The 22608-nt window shown below is 41.8% G+C and overlaps 1 protein-coding gene across 1 annotated transcript in view; it reads right to left on the bottom strand.

Annotated features, from left to right (window-relative positions):
• LOC120519805 (SLAM family member 9-like) overlaps positions 1 to 22017 on the bottom strand; it is a 29121-nt gene extending 7104 nt beyond the window's left edge. The window contains exons 1-2 of the mRNA XM_039742611.1: positions 21963 to 22017; positions 19225 to 19548 (exon numbers count right to left, since the gene is read on the bottom strand). Coding sequence (XP_039598545.1) covers positions 19225 to 19548; positions 21963 to 22017 — 379 coding nt within the window. The remainder of the gene's footprint in view (positions 1 to 19224; positions 19549 to 21962) is intronic.
• Positions 22018 to 22608: the final 591 nt, after the last annotated feature.

The following is a 22608-nucleotide window of genomic DNA, read 5'->3' as shown; positions in this document are numbered from 1 at the left end:
CCCTTTAAAAATCACACATAGTTAAATAATATGCAGTAGTTCCCTTTTAAATCACGTTTGAGACGTCTAAAAAATCTAGCCTGGACTGATTGGTAGTCGATACCAAAAATGTTCACATATATACAGAGCTTAACCTTAGGGACCCTCTCCATTGAGAATATTCAGGAGTGGCTTTAAAGCGCAGGCCGGTGGTGCAGTAACTCTGACCTAATAAAAGTATTCTGAACTACTTGCAGAAGGGACCCGGTGGTGAAATGCCTACTCTTTCGAAACGGCCTCTCTCTGTACGGAGCCGCCTGTTTTTAAAAGGTTGAGATAACAAAACATTTTTGCTTTATAAACTCTCATTTGGACAGCCGGTTAGAGACACAGAAAGTAAAGTCAGGCTTTGCAAGCACCCCAGTCGGGGGAATGACTCTGTGAGTTCGCTTGCAAACAACTGAGCCCGCCCGTTTCGAGCACCCACCCCCTGCTGGGTGACCCTCAGAGAGCTCACCGGATGGTAGGATTGGTTCCTGCCCTGTGTTGGCTGGGATTGGCTCCAGCAGACCCCCGTGACCCTGTATTCGGATTCAGCAGGTTAGGAAATGGATGGATGGATAGTATGAGGCTGATTAACATTAGCCGGTTATTGTTAGAATCTTACCTGGCACTAAAAGTCAGGCTTGTGTTCCTCCTGATTCAGGAAGAACATTAAATATTGGAGTTTAGAATATGAACTAGACTGATAAGGACATGTGTGCCAAAATAGATAAATAAAGTAAATAACCACATGAAAAAGTGGAGTGATTACAATTTGAAAAACTGCCGTGATGTATAAAAACATTTCAAATAAATAATAAGCTTTTTTTGACATGCGCAGTCTGGAATAGTCTGAATGTGTCTTAAAGAGTTCATTTTTTAAATAAAACTTAAAAAGGTAAATTAAAAATATTAAATCTGAATAAAAAACAGAAGTATCATTTAATGATATCAATTAGGGTTAAGTATTATCAAGCACCGGTATCTATTTATAAGGTTTATTTAATTTAGTTATAAACAAAATGATTGTTGGCATTTTGCTTTGAAATGAACAATAGTCTGATAGAGCTTTAAGAATTAGAATGCAAGGGCTGACAAAGAGTGTCTCGGATCTCTGTTTTATTTTAACCTTTTGACAAGAATCCCCTGGTCAGGGAAATATACCACCTATGTTGAAAATGAACAGTGCCGACATGCTAACTAAATAGATATAATCTAAGATATTTTAGAATATGACCCTAGGCGCTAACCCCCATGATTCTGACCAACTAAAGGGTCTTCACTTCATTGTCCAACTTCCTGGGTGCTATGGATCTTGTAATGGACACTGCAAAAGATTCTCTAATCTTTACTCTGTAATGGTCCATATGTTGGAGATCTAGCGCCTGGGTCCGCAGGGTTAACCGGTCATAGGACATGATGTTCAAAATTCAACTCGGGTTTTTCAAATGAGATAGAACGAGTGCGGCGTGTGTTCTGTATTCACTATTCACAACAACCATAACCCCGAGACCTTAGGTTTTTTATGCCGAAGTACCTTTCACTGAGCCGAATAAGAGACATCCATCAAAAGGCTCTTGACAGTTTATTGAACCAATCAGGCCGGTGGGGCGGGAGTCGCTTTTCAAAGAGTATAAAAAACGTTTTCAACGACGTGTTTTAACGGTTAACAATCAGCATCTCTTCAGCTATGTTCCTGATTAGCCACGACGGTCTACGGACCAGACAGCCCCCTACGATGGCCTGTTTTGACCTGAGGCTATCGTGCCCGACTCCGAGTACTCTGCGCCTAACAGCTAGCCTGCAGACCAGCCTTCTCGGACGGACCATCTTATGCCTTCAACTGCCCAGATCTAGGGGCCTGAGCCTCAGGTATCTGCCTCTGGTGATCTATATTGGTTGGATAGTATCGTGGAGAACCGCGCAGTACCTGACATTTTTGTACCTGCTCATGATGTTCCAGGGTTCCTAGCAGGGTCTAAGGAGATAGCCATTCAGGCCGTGCAACAAGAAGAGGCCGTGGACGACCCGGCAGAGGCTCAAGGCGATTGGAACCTATCACCCAAGGATGGGATTATGCGGGCATGGCCCTTGAACAAACGGACAGACCCTGGGGGAAACATTTCGAAAGGCTCTGAAGCTGGGCAAGTGTTGGATGGTGGCTCTGCCGGATAGAATAACGGATCAGCACCTAAAAAGTACTGGCAGGGATGTTGTACGGACCGACCCAGCCAGACACAGCCTACTAGTCTGTTTGAGACTGATCGGCTCAGCAGCAGCAGCGACTGTCTGTTTTCCATAAACCGTGGCTCAGGAGCCCGGTTATCAAGACTCTGGGCTGCTTCCACATCTTTCTGCCTTTTCATCGCCTTTGTACAAAATGCTGTCGATGATCGAAAAAATGAACATTCTATTCAGGAGTCGATCGTCCAAGCCTTTCATCACACGGACGTTGACTCTTTTTCAAAAATACGTGAAATAGCCGAGGCATTCTCTAAATGCCATTTTCTGGACCTGATAGATTTGGTGGAACTTTAAGATTTTACCAGGTATACGAACTGGAAAATCAGATGAAGAGTCTGAACTGAATGTTCCGGTGAGATCACATGTTTTTTGTCGGCTTTTAATCACGCTGTTTAGTTGTAATGTTTTGAAGTGGTTGGTAAAACCTCTGAATTTTAATATTGTTTTTGAAAATGATCAATAAAGGACCATTTGATTTTTAAGCCCTAATTTCTTTCACCGTCGAGGATGGTGGGTCATTGAAAACGTTTTTTATACTCTTTGAAAAGCGACTCCCGCCCCACCGGCCTGATTGGTTCAATAAACTGTCAAGAGCCTTTTGATGGATGTCTCTTATTCGGCTCAGTGAAAGGTACTTCGGCATAAAAAACCTAAGGTCTCGGGGTTATGGTTGTTGTGAATAGTGAATACAGAACACACGCCGCACTCGTTCTATCTCATTTGAAAAACCCGAGTTGAATTTTGAACATCATGTCCTATGACCGGTTAACCCTGCGGACCCAGGCGCTAGATCTCCAACATATGGACCATTACAGAGTAAAGATTAGAGAATCTTTTGCAGTGTCCATTACAAGATCCATAGCACCCGCAGGAAGTTGGACAATGAAGTGAAGACCCTTTAGTTGGTCAGAATCATGAGGGTTAGCGCCTAGGGTCATATTCTAAAATATCTTAGATTATATCTATTTAGTTAGCATGTCGGCACTGTTCATTTTCAACATAGGTGGTATATTTCCCTGACCAGGGGATTCTTGTCAAAAGGTTAAAATAAAACAGAGATCCGAGACACTCTTTGTCAGCCCTTGCATTCTAATTCTTAAAGCTCTATCAGACTATTGTTCATTTCAAAGCAAAATGCCAACAATCATTTTGTTTATAACTAAATTAAATAAACCTTATAAATAGATACCGGTGCTTGATAATACTTAACCCTAATTGATATCATTAAATGATACTTCTGTTTTTTATTCAGATTTAATATTTTTAATTTACCTTTTTAAGTTTTATTTAAAAAATGAACTCTTTAAGACACATTCAGACTATTCCAGACTGCATGTCAAAAAGCTTATTATTTATTTGAAATGTTTTTATACATCACGGCAGTTTTTCAAATTGTAATCACTCCACTTTTTCATGTGGTTATTTACTTTATTTATCTATTTTGGCACACATGTCCTTATCAGTCTAGTTCATATTCTAAACTCCAATATTTAATGTTCTTCCTGAATCAGGAGGAACACAAGCCTGACTTTTAGTGCCAGGTAAGATTCTAACAATAACCGGCTAATGTTAATCAGCCTCATACTATCCATCCATCCATTTCCTAACCTGCTGAATCCGAATACAGGGTCACGGGGGTCTGCTGGAGCCAATCCCAGCCAACACAGGGCAGGAACCAATCCTGGGCAGGGTGCCAACCCACCGCAGGACACACACAAACACAAGTCAGAATCACCAATCCACCTAACCTGCATGTCTTTGGACTGTGGGAGGAAACCCACGCAGACACAGGGAGAACATGCAAACTCCACGCAGGGAGGACCCGGGAAGCGAACCCGGGTCTCCTAACTGTGAGGCAGCAGCGCTACCACTGCGCCACCGTGCCGCCCCATGTTAAACAATGTTTTCCCCAACTCTTTGCAATCCCGTGGAACTGCCTACATAGATGACAGTTTAGCTGATAATATACCGCAGAACATGTAGGTTCTGTTCTAGTGTGCGGTGAGCTTGGGGTGATCCGGTCTTAAGATGTTTTTTAATCTCCTCTGTGACTTAGTATTTGTACATTTTAGTTTTTACTGTCTTATCTTTGTGATAGGGGCGAGTCAATGTTTCATTTTGGAATAATAATGTCTAGCGTAACTCTGCCCCTGACTATGATCCCTGCACAAACCCTGGTCCTTGGACTCGTATTCAAGAAGATTGCAGACACTTGTTGACTCTTGGAATCACAGTTTAAACTTACGTCCTCTTCACCCTGAATGCTACTAAAACCAAGGGCGCTTTTTCACAAACAGAGGGGAAAGCAGTTTTCAATGACAGCCGTCCTATGTATCCTGGACTACCTAAAAGAAAGAATTTACCTCACAGTTTTAGTAAAATTTTAATCCTTGTGCTAATACATATAATACAGTAGATATGATGTAACTATTCACTAAAAACATTTTCCATCCTGATTGGCCTAACGTGCCCAAAACCTAATCCTCAGCCCTGTAGTGTACAGGCTCCTATAACCTACTATAACCGTTCTTATTTTCAGGGGCTCATAACTGATGTAAAATGGAAGGCTATTACCAAGCATTCACAGAATTTCAAAAACTTTGTATTATACAAAGCCCCCTGACTACCAAAGTGGTTATAACCTGTTGATGAAAAAGCTGTTTTAAATTAAAGCCTGAACAAGATAACTGTTTTCTAATCATCATATAAAATGCTTAGTAAATAAAGAGAGGCTAAATACAATTTATAACAAAAATGGAACACCGGTGGATGGCTGAATAAACAAGGGAATCTAACTTAGCTTGAAATGCCGAAGAGTGTTTTACAAAATAAAACCCTACACAGTGGCTCTCAAACTGGGGGCTGACCACGCTAGGGGGCGCAAAGTAACAAAAAGGGGACTCGAAGATGTGAAAAAAAAAAACAAGAGTCGAAAATATGAAAAATACATCTATTGAACCCAAAACAAATTAACTTAAACTACCTTCTGATACAGAAAAATAAACATAGAGATAGATAAATGTTGATACAAGTAGGTATAATAAAATATGCAAATAAAGTGTCATGAGAATAAAATCTGATTTTTTCATGATTAGCAGGCCAAAGAACTGGCCATTTGAGAAAAAATAATCGTACATTTGTGTTGTAAGCAGAATCTGAATGACTTGGGCTGGCAAGTAAACATATATGACAGAAGATATCAGATGTCTCCAGTTCCTTTAGGGACTTTATACTGGCTATTATCATTTAAAATGAGTACAGAAATTAAGTTCTATGCTTTGTTTAGGGTGGATGTGATCAGAAAGGCACTGATGCTTCCAAAAATCAATCAGGAAAACTGTTGGAAAAATGGGCAGAACTCTTTTGGAAACTAGGATTTTTCTTATAATGTTTTAAAATCGGACCTTTACAAAGATGCTTTTAGATGCTTTATTTTCATGTTAAAGCAACCGGTCATTTTACTTGGCTACTGAACATGTATTTTTGTTCACTAGCGCTTTAGTGTTTCATTAAGAATTACCAGAATATATGATCATTAGTTTAAGAAGAAAGAGTAATTAGCTCTGCTATTTTGTGACCTATACAAGCGTGCTGAGCGGTTGGCTCCCATTTACGAGGTCACTAGCATGAGCTAAAGCTGCTGATTTTAAAAACATGATTTTAGTTCTATGAACTTCGGAGGGGCAAAAAACGGCTACTTACATCCCCTGACTATAGTTAAACCAGCACACCTCACTACGGCCTCCTGTGCATTCTTATAAATCTCCGTTTAAACGCACAAGTGTATTTACAGAGTTTTCCTTTGTCCAAAGGCTCCTAGGTGATAGAAATGAGCTAAGCAAAACACTAAAAATCACTGATCGCAGCAAATCCTAAAACACACGTGGAATCTGTCTCTCTTGTGCGGTGTGGGGTTACTTTTAAAAATAACTTCATTATATTATACATACAAAATGAATAACCAAACATGTTATATAGTGTAAGGGACGGCAGGTATGGGCGCATCTCGACATGTACAGGACCTTGTTCATTAGCCTGGGTACAAGCCCCTATTAAACCTGAGGCCACGGAAGGATTGGAGAGCTTTTACAGGCAGAAATGTTAAAAAGAGACACAAGGCGTTTGTAGCACGAGACTGCTCCATGTCTTTAAAGGTGATAAATCAAAGTTTAGGTTTGTACATGACATAATCCTAACAAATTCCTGAGACTACCATCCGGTGAGCTCTCTGAGGGTCACCCAGCAGGGGGTGGGTGCTCGAAACGGGCGGGCTCAGTTGTTTGCAAGCGAACTCACAGAGTCATTCCCCCGACTGGGGTGCTTGCAAAGCCTGACTTTACTTTCTGTGTCTCTAACCGGCTGTCCAAATGAGAGTTTATAAAGCAAAAATGTTTTGTTATCTCAACCTTTTAAAAACAGGCGGCTCCGTACAGAGAGAGGCCGTTTCGAAAGAGTAGGCATTTCACCACCGGGTCCCTTCTGCAAGTAGTTCAGAATACTTTTATTAGGTCAGAGTTACTGCACCACCGGCCTGCGCTTTAAAGCCACTCCTGAATATTCTCAATGGAGAGGGTCCCTAAGGTTAAGCTCTGTATATATGTGAACATTTTTGGTATCGACTACCAATCAGTCCAGGCTAGATTTTTTAGACGTCTCAAACGTGATTTAAAAGGGAACTACTGCATATTATTTAACTATGTGTGATTTTTAAAGGGGTGAACTAGTAGTTATCTCAAGCTTTACAAGCTAATCTTTAAAAATCCCTTAACTTTAAAAGATCCTTCCGTCATGGGCAGAGGGTCTGTGTGGTCTCGAGCCCGCTGACATATGGGGGTAGGGGAGTTTACCGACAGCTGCGGACAAGCGGCCGAACTCGCAGGGGCTCACAACTATGCGAAGGCGATCGCGCTCCACGCTGCAGCAGGGTCTGTCTCAGCCCGTGTCTGCGCTCTGAGAGAGAGAGAGACAGAGCACACAGGCCTGATTGCAAGGGGGGTCTGCTAAAAGCGGCGCTGCTTCATTGCTAAGAATGTTTTTTACTGCAGAGTCTGTCACTGGGAACCTGATTCAATGTTGGTTGAGGAATTTCTGTGAGATGGAAAAGGATTGACCTGTAAGTGATAAAGCAAAGATGAGATAGATATTATTATTATTCATATTAAAATCATAGATAAAACCGAAGAAAATGATTTGCTTTTTAATACAGCACTTTCAGAAGTGGCTGGGAAATGGTGGGGAGACCGGCCGCTAGGTGCGGCCTGACCCCGGAGGGCCCAGAAACAGGGTGCGATCACGCTGACTGACTCAGACCGTGTCTTTGATCTCACAATTTCTTATCTGTGTGTGAGATGGAAAAAAAAAAAAAAAAGCAGCTTGACTTAGTTTGAAGTAAAGATGAGATGTTTTAATGGTGTGCTCATCTTAAAATCGCAGATAGAACAAAATGCTTGGCTCTTTATAGGGCCTTTTCAGAACTGGCCGGTAAGTATCGGGGACTGGGAGGTCTGGGGATGCCGTCTGTCAGGTGCTGCCTTGGGCCCAGAGGCCGAGGCAGTCCCTTTAGGACGTCAGGGTACAGAACATCATCGGGTCGGTGCTGGGGCGACTTTGGGCTGGTCTGAACCGGTCAGGACAGGCCCCGGGCCTGTCTGGGCTTGTGCCAGAGAAAGGGCAGTGGCCGAGGCAGCCCCCGGGCATGTCTGAGCTGTTCAGGACAGGCCTCGGGCATGCCTGAGCTGTTCACGACATGCCCTGGGCATGTCCGAGCTTGTCGAGGTAAAAGCTGTAACACGCCCGGGCTTGTCTTTCGGGAGAGGGGGGCTGAGCGGGTTCAAACAGCGGTCAGACATCCGTCAAACGGCCCTTGACAGTTTATTTCACCCGGCAGGTCCAATCCGGGTTCAATCAGCGGTCAGGCCTCCGTCAAACGGACCCTTGACAGTTTATGGAACCAATCAGGGGCCAGGGGAGGGTTCAAGGAGCATTCGGGGCGGGGACGGGAAGCCCTGGACCAATCCGAAACCGGGGGATGGTGCCAACGGGGCGGAGAGAGGTCACGTGGAGGGGCGGGGGAATTCCGACGTGATGTCATCAGGAGGTGACGGGGCGGGACTTCGGTCTTGCGTCAGCGGCGGCACTTCCGGTGTGACGTCAGAGGGGGCGGGCTTAAAAGTCGTTAATCATTATGATTGACAGCTCTAATTGCGATTTTGACACTTGCCGCCCACCTATAACTACTTAGTGCATCCATTTTCCATTCTGTTATGTTGGGTTGGGTAGGATTCTTCAAGTTGAACAAGATAGGATAATGTGCTAATAATGTAGTTATCACAATAGACTATTTGCTAAGCAATAATGTTGCACCATATGTTATTATTAGAAAACATGAAAGTGTATTGGTGATATTTGTGATTCCAACACTGTGGGATTAAATAAGAGAAGAGTTTATTACAATCAGATCTCAGCAGGTGATATTTCTAAAATATGTGATCCAAAACAATAGTTAAAACTGTATCCTCACATTTAAAGGGACTTGGATTCAACTACTGAAACTTTCACTATCCTAGTGGAGTTTGTACTTTTCTCTAGTGTTTTCTTGGTTCTTCTACAGCTTTACTTCCACATATGAGATTAAGTTGACTGATAACTCTATATTTGTCCTGGTACACTTTATATGATCGATTCCTGCTTTTCACTCCAGGTTTTTTATACCATTATATGGTTTTCCCAACCACATAAAGGACTAAAAAGATGCAAAAAGACATGGATTGGTAATTCAGATAACTTTTAGACCTCTAAAATCTCTGCACACAGACATGTGGGTACATCTCAGAGAGTTGTTAACGGTTGCTGAGTTCCTGCATCTTTATTATTCCGAGACTTCTTTCTTTTTTTTTAAATGGATGTCGCAGGGGCAACATTTTGAGTTTCCCAATATGCTTTTAGAGACAGCATAGGAGCACATATGCAGATCATGACTGTAAAGTCTTGTAAAATGTAATAAACCTTATGGCCCCGTCAAACTTAGAATGAGAATTAACCTTGCATGTACTGTATGACTCAATATCAGCAATTGTTTATTGCTCCTCTGACCAAGATCACTATATTTTTGTAGCTCATCTAATTTTTGACCCCTTTTTTATATTCTTGACCAAGAGTTTGCCACTTCTACATTTTCTGATCTTTTTAGCTCAATGCAATGTTCTCTGCAGACCTTCTGTCTGTATTCAACACCAGCCCAGGACCACATTTGGGCTCAAGAAGACCATTTGAAATCTCCCCTCCCTCCTCCATTGTCCCTTTAGCCTTGATTCCCAATCCACTCTCAAAGGACTAGACTACTCAAAATTGGCCTGACCCACATAAGACAGAGCAGGAGGTCACGAACACTGTGATTCTCCTTATTTAAAAGGTTAGAATTCACTCTAACCCTATATTTACAGTATCTCAGTCCTGCACAGCACACAGTGCTCCCACACCAATCACCCTTAAGTTATGGGTCTTAAAAGTCCAGGGGCTGCCTTTCTTCTCTCCGTCGCTGGAATTTCGTCCTACTCCAGCACCCGACTCTCACTCCCCGACTGTAGGAAGGCAACCCACTTTATAGTCACCTGGACGTGCTCCAGGTGCTCGTTGATGTCCAATTGGTGGCATGAGCACCCGGAAGCACTCCAGATATCCCTGGAAGGTCCTTCCTCCACCTTCCCAGGTGTGGCGGAAGTACAGATCTCCTGGGCTCCACGATGCTTGGGGCGCCCCCTGGTGGTGGCCACAGGCCCAATTGGGTTAGGGCCTCCTTGCTCCGTCCCCGTGGTCCCCTCATTATTCAAGCCGGATGCCGGAGGACATATAGACTGCCTCCAGGTCCTTCCAGGTGTCCTGGCTGGGTCTGGCCACAAGCCTCTTGCCACACTGCCTCTCTGTCAGCGGAGACCCATAGGGTGCAGCGACCCATCCTGTGAGGGCAAGCCTCCCACGAAGCGGGTCTGATTCGATTTCGTTCAGAGTCCGGTCCTGCAAAAGACAAACCGAAAACAGGCAGAGATGTTGCCCTGATGCCACGGCCTGACGTCTTTCATCTTTCCAAACAGGCAAAGCTCCCCCCATCAGCCGGCACCCTGGCAGCCGAAACCTCGGCACCTCTCCACAGCCTTCATGCCCCCTTCCACAGGATGTCCAACAGGACTGCTCGCACTCCCGTCTTCCCCACTGATTTCAGGGTTAAAGACAAAAGTCCTGCACAGCACACAGTGCTCCTACACCAATGACCCACAAATTACGGACCTTTAAATGCCCGTGGGCTGCTTTTCTTCTCTCTGTCGCTGGGGCTTCGTCCTACTCCAGCACCCGACTCTCGCTCCCCGACCGTAGGAAGGTGGCCCCCTTTATAGTCACCTGGACGTGCTCCAGGAGCTCATTGATGTCATTCCAGTGGCACTTCCTGGTGTGGCGGAAGTGCTGCATGAGCACCCAGAAGCACTCCAGGCATCCCTGGAAGGTCCTTCCTCAACCTTTCCAGGTTTGGCGGAAGTGCAGATCTCCCAGGCTCCACGATGCTCGGGGAGCCCCCTGTTGGTGGCCATGGGCCCCAATGTGTTTAAGCCTTCTTGCTCCATCCCGTGGTACCCTCATTATCCAGGGTGGTTGCCCCCTCATGGCCCGGGGACCATAGACAGCCACACTTGTCTACTGTAATCAAATGAGGAGTCCGAAACAGTATGTTAATAGTTATGTTTTGCTATTGTTAGTGAAGTATTTCTATCTAAAATACCCAAATACTGCAGACATGTGTGAAATGTTTTGCAATTGTCACCTTCAAAGAGCCAGACATATGGTGGCTGTGGGCAATTGTGTCCAGAGAGAAATACAAGCTGAGTTTTAAGATCTCCATGAGATCTAGCAAGAAGTTGCAATCTAGGAAATGAGCAAATTGAAGGTTTGGGAAAATGGAGTAGAATGATAAAAAGGATCAAAATATAGTGAGAGTAAATAGGTCTGAAAACAACAGGTCAAAAAACCTAACAAAAATTAACAACATTGCCAAAAACATCCTAACACTAAAGTTTTCATACACTGTACAGTAAGCGACTATTAGCTTTTACTAATTATAGTAAAATAGATAAGAGATATGAGAATTACATCTAATGTTGTCTTTTATAAGCCAGACAATGGTGGAAAAAAGTCATGCTATCTCTGTGTAATATCAAAGCTATACACAGCGAAAGTAAAACAATGTGGGTGTTTGTAGCTTTGATAAGTACACTAGTTCAAATACTAAAATGCAGTTACTTTATCGCCCTGCAGGTATACAGTGGAGTTTGGACCTTATCAGTTTGTTTTCAAAATGCTACTGAAATACAGCTGAACTGGTTAGGAATTAATAGGTGACATGCCACTGCTGTACTGGTAAACGTTGGTTTAGAATGTGAAAGAGTGAACAAAACAGACAAGCAGTATTTTGCAGGTATTGTGGAAGCCAGCCCCCGGAGACAGACAGACAGACAGACAGCAGAATGTCCAAAACACACTCCTCCAAATAATCCACAGCACCACAATGCCTTATCACCAACAGTCTTGTCTCTTTCTCTTTCACTCTCTCTGTGACCTCCACTCCCCTCCTCACAAGCTCCGTCTCCTTTCTCCCAACACCAGATTGTCTACTAGAGGGAGGTGGCCCCTTTTATAATGACCCAGATGGGCTCCAAGTGCTCCATCTGACGACACTTCCTGGTGTGGTTGAAGTGTCAGGAGAGCACCTGGAAGCACTCCTGGTGCCCCAGGGATTTGTTCAGTAGCACTTCCTGGTGTGGCAGAAGTGCTGCCATCCAGGGTTCCATAAACGTCTGGGCGCCCCCTAGCTGTGGCCAAGTCCTCCCATAGGGATGAGCTTCCCAGCTCCTTTCCAGTGGCCCCCAAGCAGACCTGGGCGGCTGCCCTCTAGTGGCCCAGGGGAGGTATCATCCTTCTCGTGGACTGTCCAGGTGTCTGGCACAGTATATAAATTCTAAATTGAAAAACAACGACAAAATATTTCTGCTATTTTTTGTATTTCCTTTTCCATTTTCATTTTCACCATCTCAGTGAAACCCTTTTAGTATAAGCTGCAGTTTTCCACATGATAATAGCTGATGGGCTATAGAACGTTGTATTAATACATACTTAAGCAAAAAAAAATCTATCCCAGGAAAATGCAGTTGGAGATTTCACCAGATTTAACCAAGGGAACATTATGAATCTATAATAAAATTTCCTACTAATTTTCAGATTTCACTATATCTACAAACAAGACGTGTCTTGTCTTGGTAAAAATGACTGCCTGAGACTATTGCTCTCCCTCACAGATGGATATTTCAATTGTTAAGGTCTCTATAGATAATAAAGTCAAAATACCAGCTATTTAAATGGATCAGATTAGCCTAGGAGCTACAAGGGCAGAATTGAAAGATTCATCTGCAAGCACAGTATTCAGAGACTTTGCACAGTCACCATTTAAAAGAGGATAATGTTTATTCTACCAATTCAGAAAGCAAAGCAGTCTGAGTTAACACTAGAATCCCTGAAGCCTATGAAAAAACTTGTAATCCTGGCCCACCTTAAATTCCTTTGCACTTCTCCTCATCAGCATCTTTTGTTTTGTAAATATGTCGATCAGCACAAGCAGCCTACTGTCCCATCACCCCCTTGATGGAGCTCAACTTGAGCAGCTCAACCCAAGCTCCCAGCTCAACCCAAGTCTCCTTATCTGCAGGGGTGCCTGGAGTTATATAGGGTAAATAATATAGTATATCATATAATAATATAGTATATTAAAATATAGTATATCGAGAGGAGTCAGATGAGGTGGCTCGGGCATCTGAACAGGATGCCTCCTGGACGCTTCCCTGGTGAGGTGTTCCGGGCACGTCCAAACGGGAGGAGGCCCCGGGGAAGACCCAGGAAACGCTGGAGGGACTATGTATCTTGGCTGGCCTGGGAACACCTTGGGATTCCCCCAGAACAGCTAGAAGAAGTGGCCAGGGAAAGGGGAGTCTGGGCATCTCTGCTGAAGCTGCTGCCCCCGCGACCTGATCTCGGATAAGCGGAAGGTGATGGATGGATATCATTATTTGGAACATGTGCATTTCATGTGTGTTCCATGTCTGCAAAGATCTGGGTAAGTGTAGGATGAAAGGAAACGCTGAACACATACCTAAAGCAGAAACTTTTTTCATGTTGTACTAATAATGATGTGAAGTGTATAAAGTGTGAAGACTTTAGTCCAAATATCAAATAAACAAGTGTGCTTTGTTAACCTCGCCCCGGACACAGACAGGCAGACACGTTAATGTCACCCACAATCACTGGTTTATTTTCCATTATTACAAAGCTACACACTACTCCACAATACCCCTCTCAGTCCAGGCCACTCCAATGCCTTCTCTTTTCTTCTTCTCTTTTTCTCTCTCTCTCTCTTTCTTTCTCTCTCTTTTCTTCTGACCGCCTCCTTCCTCCTCTAGACGTTGCCACTCTTCCACCCGACTCTTGTCAATGACTGGAAGGAGGCGGCCCCTTAAATGGGAACCCAGATGGGCTCCAGCTGCTTCCCGGCAATCAGTCCTGACCACACCCCAGTGTGGCGGAAGTGCCAGCTGCGCACCCGGAAGCCATCCGGGTGTCCCCTGTCGTCTTCCCCCCAGCCCTTCATGGTGTGGCGGAAGTGCTGGGCTCCCGGGATATTCAGGCACTGGGGCACCGCCTGGCGGTGGCCACGGGTCCCTACAGGGCTGGGCTTCCAAGCCCTCTACCCGAGGCTCCAGTATAACCAGGACGGCGCCCCTCTCGGTCTGGAAGAGACACAAGCCCTCCTCTGGTCCTCCTGGGCATCCCGGCTGGGCTCCAGCCCCGGCCGGGGACCACACGGGATATACCGGCATCGGGGCACCGCCTGGCGGTGGCCACGGGTCCCTACAGGGCTGGGCTTCCAAGCCCTGTACCCGAGGCTCCCAGCATAACCAGGACGGACTCCCCCTCTCGGTCTGGAGGAGGTGAAAAAAAAAATCAATTAATTTACATGTTGTCAATGAGTTACAAATCCAAGCTTAAATGCCAATCGACAGAAAACTGATACATGTTCCTAGATAGTACAGAGGTATGAGTTGCTGCCTTATAACTGATTTGCTGATTTCTGCCCACATACTACAGTGGTAAAGCATCAGTATCCGCAAATGTGTCTTTGCTCACACATCTTCAACAAGGCACTTCATGCAGCAAACTTTAGGAAATGGGGCTCCTGTGCAGCCAGAGGTTGTATGTTATTTCTATTTCCATTTTGACTTTTTTATTTATTTATTTTTGTGGTTCATTTTGCAGTCTAGACTTTTAATGGTATTTTCATGCTGCTACTATTTAATTCATTTCACACTCTAGATTTTGAATATTATTTTCTTGTTCTCAGTTTTTAATGTTAAGTTGACGCTGTCAGTTTTTTTTCATTTTATGCTTTCACTTTGTATTATTAATTCCAATTTTTTAATTATTTCATGTTCTCACCTTTTTTTAATTTCATGCTCTCACTTTTTATTGTTAATTTCCACTCTAAATTTTTAATGTTAATTTCACTGTCTCACTTTTTGTTAATCTCACACTTACATTTTAATGTTAACTTCACATTCTCATTTCTTCCTTTTTTTTGTTTTTCCCTTTGGAGCCACCATACATTTTAGATATCTGAAGATACACAGGAAGCTATTTAAGATATCTGAAAAGGTACTAGATTGAATATATCTTGAAATATGCAAGAAAATATTCAGAAATATAATTAAGATATTTTAAAAAGTATTTAAGAAATCTTGAAATTCAATGCTGTTTGAGATATCTAAAATACATTAATTTTATGATATTTAAAAATGGGTCACTGTTCCATTTCAGATATCTTAAAATGTATTTTTTGATGATAACTCGTATATTTTAAAATATCTTTAAAAAAACGAAATAGTTTCAAGATAATCTGAATAGGATTTTCATCCATTCATCCATCCATCCATTACCCAACCTGCTATATCCTAACTACAGGGTCATGGGGGTCTGCTGAAGCCAATCCTGCCAACACAGGGCACAAGGCAGGAAACAAACCCTGGGCAGGGCACCAGCCCACCACAGAGCATTTTCAGATAGCTACAATTTAAGATATTGCAAATACATTTTCAAATATCTCAAAATAACTTCCTGCTCATTTCGAAAAATCTAAAATTCATTTCAAGATAACCATGAAGTCCAGCTGAAACAACAGGAAATTTTACAGGAAGTGAATTTGGGATTTGTTGAAATTGGTTTCAAACACCTTAAAGTGTATGCATGGTCAGTTTGAAATGGACAAGCAGTTACTTTGATATATCTGAAAATGTATTTGAGATATTTTGAAATGCATGTAAGATATCTGAAAATGTAGTGCATATATCTTAAAATGTTAAGAAAAATATTGTAAGATATCTAGAAATTACATTAAAATATCTTTAAAAGTAAACTCCATTTTCACATATCTCAAATTCATTTTAGGATATTTCTAAATGTTAATTCATCTTGCTATAAGGATACCTTTTGAATCACCCCTTGTTGTACTATATACTCTTTTAAATATTTATTTGACACTCCACCCTGAAATATGCAAAACTTCAGTTTGATTTGATTATTTCCTATGCAAATTTGGCAACTGCTTAGAAACACCTTGGGAGGAAGTCCAAGTAGATTTAACAGTCCTCTCCTTTTAGTAATTTTTCACTTTTAGTTGGGGATATAGTTTTCCTGTGGGCTGTTAGAATTAATTAGTTACATATACCTTTTTCCATGGGGACATTTAAACTTTACAGAAATCTCATGAGAGGAAAAAAGTATTGTGAACGCTGGCCCGGACACACACAGACGGACAACATAGTTCCACCCAACACACGTTTATTTTCACAATATTTACAATTAGTGCACTCACGAACCCCAGTGCCTCCAGCACCGATTCCCCCAATGTCCAGGCCACATAGTCCTGTGCCTCTCTTTCTCCTGGCCGCCTCCAGTCCTCACTCCAGCTCCGTCCTCTTCCACCCGACTTCCGCTCATGACTGCAGGGAGGTGGCCCCTTTTATAGGAACCCGGATGGGCTCCAGCTGCTTCCGGCAATCTCCGGACACACCCCGTGTGGCGGAAGTGCCGGCTGCGCTCCCGGAAGCCGTCCGGGTGTCCCCTGTCATCTTCCCCCTGGCACTTCCTGGTGTGGCGGAAGTGCTGGGCTCCCGGGATAATCAGGCACTGGGGCGCCGCCTGGCGGTGGCCACGGGTCCCTACAGGGCTGGGCTTTCAAGCCCTCTACCCGAGGCCTCCAGCATAACCAGGACGGACGCCCCCTCTTGGTCTGGAGGAGGCACAAGCCCTCCTCTGGTCCTCCTGGGCATCCCGGCCGGGCTCCAGCCCCGACCGGGGACCACAGTATGTATATTTTATATCACTATAAATCTAAATATTGTCAAGCTTGGGTCACAAAGCTGCACAAGAGAGTACAGTAGGTTTTCCAAGGAGTAATAACTTTATTGCTGTTCCAGCAGTTACAAACACATATCTCTTACAGAGGTGATCAAGCCTCACAAGGAACAGCTGTCATACTTGATGCATTGGCCCCAACTCCTGCTCAAAAGAACACAAAGTCTGCTTTATCAAGGTACAGCTGCTCGGAAGCAGCGGCCAGAGCAGAGGGAGTCTGGGGGAAGAGAGACAGGAGAGTGAGACCTCAGGATAGCAGTAGCTCGGTCTTTTAAATGTTCGATGCCCTCATGTAGCAAGCCAGCAGCTGATCCCGCAAAGAGGAGCTGTAAGAGTGTGTTTGTTTCCAATTGAAAAACTGTTTAAGAGGGTGTTTCTGAAGGGCAGTCGCGTCCCCCTGCAGCAGCAGTCACTAGATAGATAGATAGATAGATAGATAGATAGATAGATAGATAGATAGATAGATAGATAGATAGATAGATAGATAGATAGATAGATAGATAGATAGATAGAAGCAGGGACAGCTAGCAATAACAACAGGGCCACCATTTAAAAAACACATAAACCTTTTGTTGTTTTCCTTAACCCATTCTACAAATATATCATATATGCTCCAATAGTGGCCCCCGGCGTTTATTTGCAAAACTAGCCTCAGCTCGCGGCGCTTAATAGAGACCGGCTGCTATCAGAGACCTGCCATTATTTAAAAAACCTTCAGAGCATAATATTTTTTTTGCGTGTTGGTACATGTAGGTACACAAAACTATTGGCGAATATTACAAACAGCTACTTTATTTGAATTTCACATGCTGCCTAAGACTGTTAAAGATAAATGGCAATGTCTTTTTGTACCTTTCGCTGCTATTAAATCGTCAAATCCAAATGGCGGCCGTTGTTGTCCAGTTCACTATCGTATTTCTTTTCTTCCAGGTTTGTTTTGGTCAACCCGGCACAAAAATGAAGCAGTTTAGAAACCAGTATATCCATATTTCTTATATATGCAACGTGCTGACATGCACATGTATTACGCACGCAAAAGATACTTACGCTTACAATGTACGCTAGTATGCAAATATCAAAGACCCGGCTACTGTTAGAGACCGGCTACTATTTGGCCATGTCCCCTCTGAAGCCCGGTGCTTATTAGAGACCTGCGACAATAAGAGACTCGGTGTTTATTGGAGCATATACGGTAAATACTTGGGCTAGTATATATATAAATAAAATAACAGTAACGGTGCACTTGGTGTAGGACCTTTTCTCCCAAACTTCTGGCCTGTGCACTACATACATTATAACTTCCCTGTTTTCTTCCTTCAAATTTATACCATTTTAAAATCAGTTGCCATTTCCTTATCCCTTTACATCAGTCTATTTTATATTTTCAAGACATCCTACTTTTAAAGGCATTATATCTTTAGATTATTCTCACTTAACAAACTCTGAGGTAGTGGGTTCAAATTCCATTACTGACACTGAGTGACCATGAGCAAATTACTTTATCAGACTGTGCTCCAACTGGAAAAACAAAAGAAATGTAACAAATCGTAACTCAAACATTGTAAACTGCCTAATAATAAAATCTTTCATTAAATCTTATCAGTTGTTATTATATGAGCTATAGATCCTAATTTGTCTTGTGCCAATTTGAACTTCATCCTGGTTTTTAAATTTCCCTCATTATTTTCCAAAAATCCCAATCATCATTTAACTCCACTGCCAATAATTAATTTCCTCTACTTTACACCTACAATAGAATACAGCACTTTAGTTTAGGGCTATTCCCAAACCCAAAATGTCAGTTTTATGACATGGATATTGCAAGCATATTCATACAAATGTTTTAATGCTGTCCTTTAATTTCCAAGCTATAGTCCGACATCAGTCAAGTGCTTTGTTTCCTTCTTATTGTCTTTATCCTATCCATTCACACCTCAACAATTCCTCCTTTTGGAAATACCTAATACTTTGCTACCTCTCTTTAAAAAGGATTTATTTTTTATTTTCTTTAGGCACCATTGTAATCAAACTGTTAATTGTCTCTAGGTGGAGATTTCCAAACCACTTATCTTTTCTGCATTGGTGTTCTTCCTTTTTAAACTTGACTTCATTAAAGGACTCAGCTGTATTAAATAATAGTTATTCTACCAGCTTTACCATAATCTTGTGGACATGGATAACCATAACTTGGTGCTTTTAGGCTTGACTTTGATTTGAGGTTATTTTGGAAGAATTAAGTATATAGGATTGGTGAACATTGTTGGTCTGAATGACCTATTTTTGTCTTGATTGTCCAAATGTTGAATGTGAAAACTTAGAGTTGAATATTTTGGAAATTTGTTTTTTGGCTTACTAGTCTTATTGTGACAATTATTTTCAGTTACTTTCCAATATAAAATTGATGACAAAAAACAAACAAGACCTAGGAATAGCTTAACATAGAAATACATACTGTACCTTGAAGAAAGAGTTTATATGAAATAAGTTCTGTTGATTCAGATTCGTTATTCAAGACAGATGCAGTATAGATTCCAGTGTCTTCTGTTGTCAGGTTCTTCAAAATCAGAACAAAATCTGATTTTCTGTATTCTGCTTTGAATTTAAAATTGGGAGCCAGTACAATATTATCACCTTGGTATTTCACAATCCGAATCTTACAGTATTCACCAAAACACCATTTGAATTCCTTTAGACTTAATTTTTGTTCCTCTGTCAACATTGGCTGCATCTCAATAACTTTGCCAGTAGGTCTATAGACTTCACAAATTTCAGCAAGACACACTGTGAGAAAAAAAGGAAAAATACTCTTACCAGTTGCAAAGTGTATGAGAGCATCTCCTCATTGACTACAGACACTACAAAAATTCATGCATCTTACACAAAAAAAGAATGTTATAACTTTCAGGTTTGATAATGATATGAGAATTTTTTTTAAATAAACCCCATCTCTTCTGCTTCACTGCATACATTTTATGGCTACAGTCTCAAATTACCAAAATTACTACAGTATATTGCAAAACCTTTCATGTAATTTGTTAGGCGAAGGTATTCTGCAGAATATCTGTGACTTACAGTTCGACGTGCTACCATCTGTACCATTCTACGGTTTCCGCAGACTAGCACTATCACAAGATTTTCCTTTCCTACTAATAAATACAAAGCACCATTGAATTTTTTTCAATTTTTAACATGAATAATTTTATTTTGTTAATGAGGTTTGATGTTTGTGGACTTCAGGACATTAATCTATAAGTGAGAACAATTATTTCTTAGGTTGGCTGCAAGTAGTAGCGAAAGGCTGGGGGAAAGAGCTTGCATGGGGAAATACCTCCCCCTGACTTGCTTCAGTGCTATGGATTTGACACATGAAAGCTTAACAATGCTGGGACCCATGGTCACTGCCAGGGGGCATATGTAGAATGGTCCTCCTTTGTAGGGCTGCAGCTGGAAAGAGTTTGTATTACACCTGGAGCACTTCTGGGTGCTCTATAAGAGGGCCGCCTCACTCCTTTCAGGGAGCCAGAGTCGGGAGGTGAGGGACAAAGCTTGCAGGAGGAGGAGTGGAAGTAGACAAGAGACAGACAAGAAGAACAATGAGACTGTGTATTGGAACATATTGTACTATACTGTATAAGGTGGGAAATGAGGAAAAAATGTTGTCTACACTTAACACTAGAATTACCAGAGCCTACAAAAAACTCATAAATCTGGCCCACCTTAAATTCTTTCTCACCTCTCCATCAGCGTCTTTTGTCCTGCAAATATGTCGATAAGCAGCAAGCAGCCTGGTATCCTATCCGCCTGCCCAACGCTGCAGTTCAATTCGCAAAGGAGTTTCTCAGTGCTCAGTGTTTATCTTCGAGTGAAGTGTTGGAGTTTTATAGGATAAAAAAGTAGATCGTCATTTGAAATCACGAACATTTCATGCGTGTTCAGTGTCATCAACAATCTATGTAAAAACGTTGTTAACACAGAAACGTTTTTCATGTTTTAGTAATAATTGAGAAAATGCAGACATGAAATGTATAATGTGTGGAGCCTAAAAATACAAATATGAAATAAACACTTTCACAAAAGGTACAAGTATAATAAAACAAGTGCAGTTTTATTCAATTATTTAACCGTAGGAAAAAGAAAGCAGGTTACAGTAGGCGGTTGATACGACAGCTTGTGTGATGCAATGCTAAGAACTGCTGCCTTCCAAACAAGAGGTCACGGTTTTGATATCAGCTGCTTCCCAAATTTACCATTTTCAGTAGTGACCTGCTCTTATTGTTAATATCATACAATAAATACATTTGATTTGCGTCTGTAAACTTATAGTACTTGTCAAAGTTAGTAGGGTTTTTTTTTCAGTTTTTATTCTTTCGCTCACTTTCAAGCTCACGCACAATAAAATATACGTTTGTAACAGCCGCACTACTGACATCCACAATTATTTCCAGTCAAGTACACGTCTTTATCTGAAAACATATGTCCGGTTCTGGGGGGGCAGGGAGGTGTGGGAGCTTGATCGTGAGTGAGAGAATAAAACTGAAATAAAACATGCTAGCACTTGATTAGGAGTCAGCAGTTCTTAGCATTCTAATATGCAAGCTGTCGTATCAACCGCCTACCATAACCTGCTTTCTTTTTTCTTTGGTTATATTCTTGAATAAAAGTGCACTTGTTTTGTTATACTTGTACCTTTTGTGAAAGTGTTCATTTGATATTTGAACTTCAGGCTTCACACCTTATACACATGTCGTAAATATAGGAAGAAAGGTCCTTGGGTATGTGTGTGTGAACTGTTAATGTTTGAATCTGATGATAGTATATAGCAGAACTGACCTCTCTGTACTATCCTGTCATCTGCATCTCCTGGAGTTCAAAAATACCAACATGCAGCAACATGTAGACACTTGGCAAGATTGGAATAAACAACCAAACGTGGTCACTAACTACAACCACATGAAGGTATGCAAATGAATATAATGTTGCATTACTGCAACCATGTTTTCTGAAATGTACAATACAGGTCATAAAATGAATTACTCCAAATGTCATATATACCTAAGTCTCTTTTTTTATCAGTGTGGCTTTGACATCATGGATCAGAAGGTGCATACTAATTCAGCGTAAGCAGGAACACTCAAGAATAAAAGAATAAAAAAAATTCACATCTACATTCATTCTCATTCACGCACACCACTCACATCCACGTCCACAGTTTTCCCAGTTCCAGTCTTGTTCATGCACAAGATCTGCCATGGTTTTCAAATAAAGAGGGGGTATACAAACCAAGTTTGCTGAATAAAACAAGTTTGCTGAAAATGGCATCAGATTGTGCTTGGTAGGGGATTGTGTGAGACCTTGAACGTGAGTGAGAGAATAAAAACTGAAAAAAACCTGCTAATTTTGAGAAGTACTATAAATTTACAGACACAAATCAAATGTATGTTTTTATTGTATGAAATTAACAATAAGAGCAGCTCACTACTCAAAATGGTAAATTTGGGAAGCAGCTGATATGGAAACCATGACCTCTTGATTGGAAGGCAGCAGTTCTTAGCATTGTACCACGCAAGCTGTCGTATCAACAGCCTACCGTAACATACTTTCTTTATTCTTCAGTAAAATTTTTGAATAAAAGTGCACTTGTTTTGTTATACTTGTACCTTTTGTGAAAGTGTTTATTTCATATTTGGATTTCAGGCTTCACACATTATACATTTTATGTCTACATTTTGTCAATTATTACTAAAACATGAAAAACATTTCTGTCTTAACGACATTTTAACATAGATTGTTGTTGACACGGAACACATATGAAATGTATGCATTCCAAATGATGATGTACTT

Source organism: Polypterus senegalus, unplaced genomic scaffold, assembly GCF_016835505.1.
Source record: "Polypterus senegalus isolate Bchr_013 unplaced genomic scaffold, ASM1683550v1 scaffold_5744, whole genome shotgun sequence".
NCBI lineage: Eukaryota > Metazoa > Chordata > Cladistia > Polypteriformes > Polypteridae > Polypterus > Polypterus senegalus.
The sequence above is the reverse complement of the archived record's forward strand: the minus strand, read 5'-3'. Positions and strand labels throughout refer to the sequence as shown.